The 11,195-nt window shown below is 43.2% G+C and overlaps 1 protein-coding gene across 1 annotated transcript; it reads left to right on the forward strand.

Annotated features, from left to right (window-relative positions):
- The first annotated feature begins 9,634 nt into the window (after positions 1-9,634).
- On the forward strand, positions 9,635-10,982 carry LOC127298355 (putative serpin-Z8). The gene has a single exon (XM_051328236.2). The coding sequence runs from the start codon at positions 9,635-9,637 to the stop codon at positions 10,913-10,915; it is 1,281 nt and encodes a 426-aa protein (XP_051184196.1). The 3' UTR covers positions 10,916-10,982.
- The last annotated feature ends 213 nt before the right edge of the window (positions 10,983-11,195 follow it).

Raw genomic sequence — 11,195 nt, forward strand, 5'->3', positions numbered from 1 at the left:
ACCATTTATCCTAACTTTAGCTTTACCTAATTAAGAATCAAGGACACCATTGAACTAAAGTATTAAGAGTTAAACCATTTCATTTGGGAGTGGTGAGATAGCCAATACCAAATGGAGTAATATCATATCCATGAATTGATGAAGTAAAGTAGTAACTCATCTAACTAAGCATCTAGGTGGAGACTTAATCTTTTACTATCCAATGAGATCTTGTGAGTACACCATAAACCCTAGAATAATCCATTCATATATAACAGAGCTCAAGCTATGGTGCTACACTCAAGTTAGTTGAGGCAACACTTAAATTTAGGGGAGAGAACTATCCATATACCCAGATGATTATATCATCATTCCCTGGAAAGAAACCTAAATAATATCTCAGGCATTCTCCTGGGATATAAACTTTAGAGGCAACCATAGTAGTCCCATCCTAGAAAGTAAAATAGAAGTGCTATACCTTAATGGATCAAGACAATGGAAGTGAGAAACCTAATTAATGAGAGATACATTAGGAAGCCAAACCTTGATCATTATAAATTGAGTGATGATCATAAACCCTAAGAACTTGAGGTAGAGAGATTAAGAACAAGTTGATTATGCCTAATCCATGATCATGCTCTTGAGGTATGTGAGGATAAGTTAAACCCTAATAGGATTAGTAGATGTTATTCACCACATGAAATTATAGGGAGGTAACTAGTAATCAACCATAGGCTCATATCCCAACCTTAACTTGTGAGTCACTTGATGATCATGAGTAGCACCTTACCCCATCTATTTTTTCATTCATTCATCAATTAAAGAACCTAAGAAAACCTTAGAGTAAAACTCCATACCTAATATGGTGAGAAACCATCCATCCATATGACCAAGTTAACTATAAAAAGAACCATAACAACTTTAGTTACTTTAACAATATGTTAAGGGCACAATAAAAGTCTATTGGTAGCAGATAAAACTAATTCTCATATCCTTAGTAACTAAGGGAGCACATGAAATAATAAGTAAGTAACCATTTTATCATGGGTAGGGGAGATTAAACCTAGCATATGCAATATGGTGTCATCTCATCTCACAATCTAGAATTAAACCTCAACCCTAGTTTATGTATCACTATGGTGATCATAATACAAACCAGGCCACAAATGAGATTCAAACCAATTGCCATTAGGTGAATCTCATTAGAACCTTAGAAATTGCTCACAAACTATATCTTAGGTTTCAATTATGAACCTAATATTAACCTTGTGCTATATTACATAATTAAAAAACCATAAGTGGTGATCAACCACTTATCATGATAACCAAGACCAAACCCTGATTAAAGTAACATCTACTCTAAATAATCCAAGGTGTTAATAAATCTAATCCTAGTACCACCTTTGAAATATGGTTATAATCAAATCTACAAAACCTTAACAAGAAAGTGCTCACATAAAATTATGTACAACTGACCACATTCCCAAATAAGAGGTCAAATCCTTATACACATTCTAGTACATGAAATCATGCCATTAAAGCCACCTTATTATTTGCAATTCAGTAATAAATATTACCATGAAATTGTTTCTTGCAAAGTAATACCAAATAAAACCTACATATCACCAAGTGAGAAAAATATCATTGGAAAATAATTTGAATACTTTCAAAATGATATTCAAATTCATGTCCATAGGAATATGTAAATCCAAATAACCATAGTAAATAAGGAACCAATGCTTTAGTACATATTAAATTCATTAATACACAACAATAATCTTTAAGTGCCTGGAATGAATATTACTTGAATTCAATCAATCAAATTTACAAAATATGGATGAATTCAAAACAGTATTTAAATCAATGAAAAATAAAACAGAAATTAAATAAATAGAAAATAAGAGAGAAAAGAGGCTTACCTGCCAGGCCACCGCAGCCCAGTACCACAGCCGACCAGCAGAATGCTCAGCCCAGTCCATCGCCAGAACCAGCCCAAACCCAGCTCCGTACCGATTCGTGAGGATAAGAACGAGGAGAACGTCGTATCCTTCTTCGCCACCGTCGGCGCACAGGAGGACGCCACGACGACGAGCAACTCCACGTCCCAGCCGCCATTCTGGACCGCGCGACCGACGAAGAACCGCCTCAACCCTATAAATACCCGGCCGTAGACTCCCTCGTTCTTGTTCTTCTTTTCTCCCCAAATTTCTCAAACCCTAGCCGCCCGGCCATCTTCGCCGTCGCCGATTAGGGCCACCTCGACCACCGCCGTGAAGCTCTGGAGCTTCGCCTGGTCGCCAGCAACCACCTCATCAACGCATGCTTGCCGGGAAGCCCTACAACCGACGAATCGAATCGCCGTTTCTCCGCCGGTCACCCGCAGACGCCGATGATCGCCGTCGAAATAGGCCACCCCAAGTCTTGCCGACACGCTCGTCGGAACCGCGGTGAGCTCCTCTACCGCCTGGCATGCTCGCCTTGCTTAATAGCCCATAGTAGCGTCGCCGCGTCGTGAACCCGTGCCCGCCGCCGTACTTCGAGATCGCCGGAGTTACTCCGGTGACCAAAAGATGGGGGCTCCACCACCCATAGGCTCAGAATAGCGCGGCGAATTCAACCCGCACCTCAGCTCAGGCGCGGGAGCGCCGAATCGCCGGCGTTAACCTCGCCTGGCCGCCGGCCGGCCACCCCCGAGCCACGTCGTCGATTTTGACTCTGGTCAAAAGACGCGTGGCAGCTGACGTGGCCTAAGGCCCACTAGTCAGTGACCCTCTGGGTTGTTTAACCGGGTACCTTTAGTCATTCCGTTTAAAATTAATTCCAGAAAAGTTCTGCAACTTCAAATAAATCTAGAAAATTCAATTTAAGTCAGAAAAATGTAAATAAGATATTAAAATTCTTAGAAAAGAAAACTCTATCCAATAAAAATATAAAATGAAATTTTTATTTTTAATAAAAATTCAATTATTTAATACTTGTTAATTAAGCATTTTCCTTTAACTCTTAATACAATTAAAATTCAGAAATTAGAAAAACTTTTCAAACTAAATAAAAACCAGTAAAGAAAATAAAGAAAACGTGAAAAGTGATTTTCTTTATTTATTATTTTGTTAAATCATTATTGAGAGATTTAAACCCTAATTAATAAATACCTTAATTATTAAATTCATTAAAAATAATAAAATGTCAAATCCAATATTATTTTTATTTCAAACTCATTAATAACTTCAACTTAATAATGAAGTTATTAATCCAAGAATTATAGGGTAATTAGGAAACCCTAGTTCCATTAGAAACAAAGTGATAACCTCATAATTTCATGTGGAACCCTAAAACCCTAACTCTACTAGGAACCCTAGTTCCATTATTACATGTGAACCCTAATTTGCTTCTAACCTAAACCCAAGGTTAAAACAGGTGATCATGGTACTTTAATTCAAATCATAGAGCCACCATTAACAACTAAAAGACATACCTATGTCCACATAAAATGTAGAACCCTATCACTAGCAGTTTAGCATTCCATGTGTTCATCCTCATCAGACCTAACTAATCAGGTAGGGTCAACCAAGAGTAAACCCTAGATCCTATTACCAAACAACCATCCTTAATTATCCATGCTTAACATCACACCATTGTGATGAATATTAATAGCAATCATACCTAATATCTTGCATTACATACCCTACTCCACCAAACCCTACTAGTGTGAAATACTTAGGAACTATCCCATCTAAGAACCAACCATTCATTACTTAGGGAATTAAATAGCAAACCTAAACAACCTCAATCTAATTGATATACTTCTTATTATTTAAGAAGTATGTTCTTCAAAAGTTATTCTTTTGAAGTAAACAGAGAACCCTCATCAACCCTGCTTATAAGGACCTAGAAACCCTAGCTAGCTATCACCAACAAGATAAACCAGTCTTGATAGCAACCTTGTATGAACAAATGCTTAGGATGCCTAGGCTTAACTCAGCCTTACCAGACATAGGTGTCGATGAATCCAACATTGGGATCCATCTACTACTTACTCCGACAACCAATTAGAACCATAGAAAACCATAGGATCCCACACACCTAAATTATCATACTTGTTCTTTATTTAAGAACATGTTCTTCAAAAGTTATTCTTTTGAATTATATAATAAGTAATCATCAACCATGCACCATAAGACTTAAAATTGACAACTGCTCTTTACTTATTATACCACTACTATTCCTGGTTATGTATGATTGTTACTATTCATTTTGCCACCTGCTTATAATTCTAAAACAACACAACCCTGAATAAGAACCTTGTTTGTGAATCATTCTAAAAGTGCAACACACCCAGAACTAATCAGTACCACTCACTAACCCTAAATCATCTGGGTTAGGTCACGTTTAGAGCGATTGCATCTCATTCTTATGCATTATTGCATCCTTGCCAATCTTTTAAACATCGTCCTTACCGGACGATGATGCTATTTCAGAATTTGGAGTTATTGCGTATCGAAGACCTTGACTGCATAATCTTGCAGTCAAGAAAGGCAAGTTCATCACTTGCTCATGTAAATTGAAGTATTTCTATCAAATTACTTGCAAAATACTATGGTTATCACTATTGCATAAAAACCAAAACCACTACTTTCATAACTATGAATATGACTATGTGGTGGGCAATGGAACCATGGATTGTGTTGATATGGTGGAGGTTCCATTGCAAGGGTTTATATCCATCTAGGATTAAACAACAAATGTCGCCAGTGATTCTTGTGCCGTAATACCCGTGTTAACCATAAGATCCGGAGTGGGATAGAGTAGTCAAAAGTGTTTTCACCTCTCGTTCATCAACGGATGCGCTTTACCGTAGACACTTGTATCTGTCAGGGCAAGCGGTTGGCTGGGGAAGCCTTAAGTCCCCATGGCATAGTCCGTAGACACTTGTCGCTCGAAGAGCAAGCGGTTGGCTGGGGAAGCCTTAAGTCCCCACGGTATTGCGGTCTATGATGGGTTGCAGCTACCGGCGAAGGAGTTTGGTTCGATCCCAAACTGTCGTCGTGGTCGGGGTCCACCCGTGAGTGGGAATAATGGGACCGGCGAGGACCCAGTGTCAGGGCATGCAACAAAGGGTGGGTGTTCGAGGTAGCGGAGGAACATGATTGGCTAGACCTTATACCGGGCCTCACACCATAGGAAGTGTGGACGAGAACATGACTCGGTTGGCACCAAGGTTAAGATCTCTTATGGGTAAAGCAACACACCTCTGCAGAGTGTAAAGAACCGTGACCTGTCACTCCCTGTTCCGGGATATGGAACTGCGAACGCGGCCGGAAAGGAGCTCCATGAAGTTCTAGTAAACCGGTGAAGGCTGACGGACATAGTTCTTCTGAATAAAAGCAACCTTTTGAAGAAATGATTATGAAAACCTGCATTGGTATTAGACTTTCTGGTCTAATGATGTAGCTAGTGCATTAAACACCTCTTCCCTATAATGAAATTGTTGAGTACGCTCGTACTCATCCCACTCTTAAATCTCCTGCTTAGATATGGAGGCATCGAAGGAGTATCTACAGTGCAACTCGAAGGCTGAGGAGTCAACAACTACTTCAAGAGACAAGACCCTGTCAGAGGAGTCAGATACCACATCCAACAAGGAGAAAATCTAGTTTAGCCATAGAAGGGAACTAGCTTCCTAAACCTAGCTCCTATTTAGCTAGAGTCTATTCTTAGCCTCTGTAGTTAGTGGAGTACTCTACAAATAGAGTTCGTGATAGAATTAGACTACGAGTCGTTCTCCTGGAGTTTATTTGCAGATTTACCTCATTGTAAAGTAGGAGGCTGTGCTGATCTTATGTAACAGAGTCTGTATGTAATTCTATAGATATGCCTTGGACCCGCATATGTTTCTGTTGTACCACTCTGAGCGATATAATACTAGAGGAACGTTGTTTCACTGGTGTTATATCAGACTTGCATACTACACCATGCAGTGGTATGCTGGGTCACCACATCTACCGTAAGGGAAGCCGCTTCCCCTACGGTGTATTTTTATATATATATGAAAGGACCATAATGTACAACTATACAGCTTGCCCTAAGGCAAGACTGGTTACATCAAGCGGGGAAGAAAACTAAAGGAAGCTGTAAGAAAATTACAAGAAGATGGAGGCAATCCATTCAACAAGAGGTTGAACACAAGGAGTTTTCACTCTGTAACGGTGAAGAAGTAGGTCACTTTGGAAGCAGACTCTCCATCTGTCGAAGTCAGCCGGCAGATTGTTGAAGATTAGGTCATTCCTGACTTTCTAGATGTTCGAAGAAATTCGTGGATAGGGGTGGAAAGGTCGCGGATGAGGTGGTCAACGAAGGTTACCCGATATCCAATGGGCAGCGCTTGGAAACTTTCATCACCGGGGAAGATTAAGGCTTCCTTCTTCTTTAACAGCCCAAGCTTATTGAGGGCGTTCATTTCTTGGTTTGAGATCCTGGATCTCTCCCATCCAGAGATCTCAATCTCCTCTGTCGCCATGGTGGTTTCCGGTGTGCCGAAGGAGTTTGGTACGCGGTGTCATTCAAACAAGTGTTGGAGGAAAGTGGAAATGAGAAGAAGCGCAGCGAGCTTGGGTGACGGCAATGGAGCTTTTGTAGAGAGGAAGAACAGATGAGCGGTGCTGCGAAGGGAAAGATTGAGGAAGCAGGAGGTCATTTATACCAAGAAAGCGATCCGTCGCACCGTTGGATAAAAAGGAAATGAATCGGATGCCTTACACGTGTTATCAAGGGTATAATCGTATATTTACCGTGAAGTTACTAGACAAGCGCCGAAGCGCGCGTGTTGGGAAAAAGCGGAGGACGTGTGTCCCCCACTTTCATAACGTGTCCAACGACGTAGAGTTTTGGGCCCATATGTCAGCGAAGTGACATGACTCGCGCCCTACCAATACAGAGTTCGTGGCTGTCGTCAGTATTGACGCAATCATTGGAAAATCTCGGATAAATATTTCAAAATAGCGGCAGAAGAACTGTTGATGATTCAAATAAGAGAATTCGAAAGCCTTTGATCAAATACTTATATTTGTTCAAACGCTCGGGGGCTACTCTTACCCGAAGTTTTTTCTTTCTGATAAGAGGACGGCATAAAAGACAAAAATAAATGGTGGTTCACAGAGGTTACAAACTGAGCCTACAGGGGCTACTCCCATCGGGAGCGCTGGTCGCGCACCCGATAAAGATGGAAATAGTAGAAGAGTTGACAATATAGCGAAAAGATAATAAAAATGTGAGCCTACAACCAAGTACAAGCACTTGGCTGTACCCTCGGGGGCTACTCCCATCGGGAACGTTGGTCGCGTACCCGATGAAAGTGAAGGAGTCAAAGTGAGTATATTTCGAGTTATGATATAACTCTTCATATACTTCCATCGGGAGGTCAAGATAAAAAAAAGTCATCATATGACTCGAATAAATGTGATATTCCAACAGCCGAAAAAGGCACTCGACAATATATTCTCAGAGCGCCTCAGTCGCGATTAAATCTCTGAACGTCCTGCATGGCGTGGTATCGCACACGAATACGCTCTGCTACTTTTTTCCGTATCAACAAATGCGAAGAAAAATCCTAACGGACGCGTTAGGTACCCGATAAAATATGACTGGAGTTCGGCATATGGTAAGACCTTAAGCGGCACATGTCAAATTACGCCAGTATACCGAGATCATGTCCAGGGACTTGATCTTGAAGTAGGTTTTTGCGGGATTGCCACGGGAGCAGTTAACTGGTACCTGATCCATCAGATGAACCAGCCCCAACTACCATTATCCCTGTACAATATATGATTATTTTATGAAAATTATTTAGTGACTCGAAGAAATCATGTGTTAATTGTAATGATGGAGATTTTGCTTGATTCTTCGATTCAAGTAAAATCTCGGGGGCTACTGACATAGGCATCCCCAATGGGCCTGCCGAAGAAGGTACCCGGAGTTTACTGAAGGCCCATGACTTGAAGAATATGAAGCCCAAAAGCCCAATTAAAATGTCGGTTTGGAAAGATAGAGTTGTATTAGGAATAATGACTTGTAACTATTTACGGGACGAACTCAAAGAGTATCCCGATGTTTGTAACTTGTACATCACGAAACCCTCGGCTCCGCCTCCTATATAAGGGGGAGTCGAGGGAGAAAGAGAGGATCGATTCATTCTCAACATAACCCTAGTTTTCTAGCAGTCGAGTACTTTTCCGGCTGAAACCCTCGAGATATACTTGCCCCAACTTGTAGGCATTGACAAGTCGATACCTTGTTACTCATCGAGTGGCGAAACTCAATATGCACAAGGCCTATGATAGAGTGGAATGGACTTTCCTTAGAAAAATTCTGATTCGGCTTGGTTTTGATACTGGATGGGTTGATCTTATTATGGTGTGTGTCTCTTCGGTAAGGTACCAAGTTCACCTAAATAATGATTTATCATATTATATCTACCCATCAAGGGGGGTCCACCAAGGTGATCCACTTTCACCGTATTTATTTCTCCTATGTGCGGAAGGTCTTTCAAGTCTACTCAAATTTGAACAAGTATGGGTAATATTCTGGGAGTGAAAGTTAGTAGAGAGGCTCCCGCTGTTTCACATCTTCTCTTTGCAGATGACTCTTTAGTTCTCATGAGAGCGGATGCTTCGAAAGCTGATAGTCTGAAGAGGGCTCTGGATGATTACTGTGCTGCATCGGGGCAACTAGTGAGTGAAGCTAAGTTAAGTATTTATTTTAGCCCTTGTACAGATGTGGATACAAAAGTAGAGGTGTACTGTTTTGAATATAATGACTGAGGCGATTACAGAGAAGTATCTTGGCCTGCCACAACTTGCTGGAGTGGATAGGTCAGATTGCTTTCAACATTTGATTGATCGAATTTGGAAGCTTCTAAGTGGATGGAAAGAGAAAAATATGTCTTTCGGAGGTAAGGAGGCACTGCTAAAAGCTGTCATTCAAGCCATTCCTGCATATGCTATGTCTGTTCTCAAACTACCAAAGCAGATTATCAAAGGGATAATAACTGCAATATCCCAGTTCTGATGGGGAGATGAGGATTAACAAAAACATATGCATTGGTTCGCATGGTGGAAGATGTGTGTGCCAAAAAACCAAGGAGGCATGGGGTTTAGAGATTTGCATTGTTTCAATCTAGCTATGTTGGCAAAGCAATCTTGGAGGCTGATTTCTAACCCAAATTCTCTTTCTGCTTTGGTTTTAAAAGCTAAATACTTTCCTGATGGGAATATTCTTAATTGTAGTTAATTTGAAGAAGGGGAGTTCATGCACTTGGCAAAGTAGAATGGGAAGAAGTGCGCCGCACGCTGCGCAAGCGGCCGCTTCTCTAGCCTCCGCTTAAAAAGATCATGGAACATACGCAACTGATAAAAACGTGAATGCTACGTAAAACAGATGTATAGAAAAGGAAAGGAAAATCCATAGGGATTGGAAAGGGAACGAAACCTACCCATTTAAATTGTTTCCGTTTCCTCTGAATTATTTTCCTCTTGTGTGAACCGACGTAGGTCTAGCAATCACCGTGCATAGAAGACGATTCTCGTTAGCGTGTATATCAAGAAAAAGAACAGACCATCGTTTTCCACGAGATTTTCCCTATTGTCTCAGAGAGCCAGCGATGGAAGAGACGAGGAACCCGGCGGCGCAGTCCGGCTCTGCCGGCCTGGCGGCCCTCTCTGCCGGCCTGGCGAGGTGTCTGGCCAAGGAGAACGAGGACAGCAACCTGGTGTTCTCGCCGCTGTCCATCTACGCCGCGCTCGCGCTACTAGCTGCTGGCGCCCGGGGCGACACCAAGGACGAGATCCTCCGCATCCTCGGTGCGTCGTCGCGCCGCCAGCTCAGGAAGTTTGTCTCAGGCGTAGCGCAGGACGCGCTCACGGATCAGTCCGGCTCCGGCGGTCCACGCGTCGCGTTCGCATGCGGCGTCTGGAGCGACCTCACGTGCCCGCTGAAGGCCGCCTACCGCAGCACCGTCGTGGACAAGTTCAAGGCCGAGGCGAGCACCGTCGACTTCATCCACAACAAGGAGGCGGCACGAGGCCAGATCAACGCGTGGGTTGCCAATGCCACGAGCAATCTGATCGATTCCGTCTTCGCCCCGGGATCAATAACACGGCTTACCCGCGTCGTGCTCGGCAACGCCATATACTTCAAGGGCAAGTGGGAAGAGCCCTTCAAGAAGAAGTACACCAGGAACAAGCCTTTCTACCGGATGGGCGGCGGCAATGTCGACGTGCCGTTCATGTCGAGCGGCTCGTCCCAGTTCATCTCCGTGCACGACGGGTTCAAGGTTCTCAAACTCAGGTACCAGATGCCACGACCACAACCCCAAGGTACATACTATGCGGAGGTGTCCTCCGATCATAAGAAGCGTAAGAAGGTGTCCTCTGACTCTGAGTATACACAATTCTCTATGTGCATCTTCCTCCCGGACGCCCGCGACGGCCTGCCGGGCCTGGTTGACAAGATAGCATCCCAGCATGGCTTCCTGCACAAGCACCTGCCGAAGGAGAATGTCCGCGTCAACGAGTTCCGGTTGCCCAAATTTAAGCTGTCCTTCGGAAGCAGCATCGTCGCCATCCTCAAGAAGCTGGGGCTCGAATCGCCGTTCGGTGGCGAAGCCGATCTATCTCGCATGGTGGAGCGCGATGAATCCGGCCTCCCATTGATCGTGAGTGATGTGATCCACAAGGCGGTCATCGAGGTGAACGAGGAAGGCACCGAAGCAGCGGCCGTTACCGTGGTGCGAGCAGGTAAGCGCTGCGCCGCGAAGCCGCGGCGGCCACCTCCTAGAGTGGATTTTGTGGCCGACCATCCTTTTGCATATTTCATAGTGGAGGAGGGGACGGGCGCCGTTGTCTTCGCGGGGCATGTCCTCGACCCGTCGAGAGAGAGCTAGGCCAGTCTAGTACTCATGGTTTTGTTTTTCATTTTGATTTGGATCCGTAGGTGTGCAACAGTGAACGTTTTCATGCTAAATATTTTGGATGTGTCTATGTCTCAGTTGATTGCGATTTTCTTAACGGATTAGCTGGAAATCAGGCGCCTTATACTTAATAAATTTTAAGTCGAGTGTTTGGAGATTCGTATTTTGTGCTTGTAGATTCGTGCTCTGACATTTGGGTTGTTTGTGTGTGTTTGTGTTATTGTTGGCCCCACGCGGATGCAGGCTGACTTCT

This window comes from Lolium perenne, chromosome 5 (genome assembly GCF_019359855.2).
Source record: "Lolium perenne isolate Kyuss_39 chromosome 5, Kyuss_2.0, whole genome shotgun sequence".
In the NCBI taxonomy this organism is placed as follows: Eukaryota; Viridiplantae; Streptophyta; class Magnoliopsida; order Poales; family Poaceae; genus Lolium; species Lolium perenne.

Bases quoted from the DNA above. Each gene is read 5' to 3' on its own strand.
- LOC127298355 (XM_051328236.2), top strand. From the start codon at position 9,635: ATGGAAGAGACGAGGAACCCGGCGGCGCAGTCCGGCTCTGCCGGCCTG.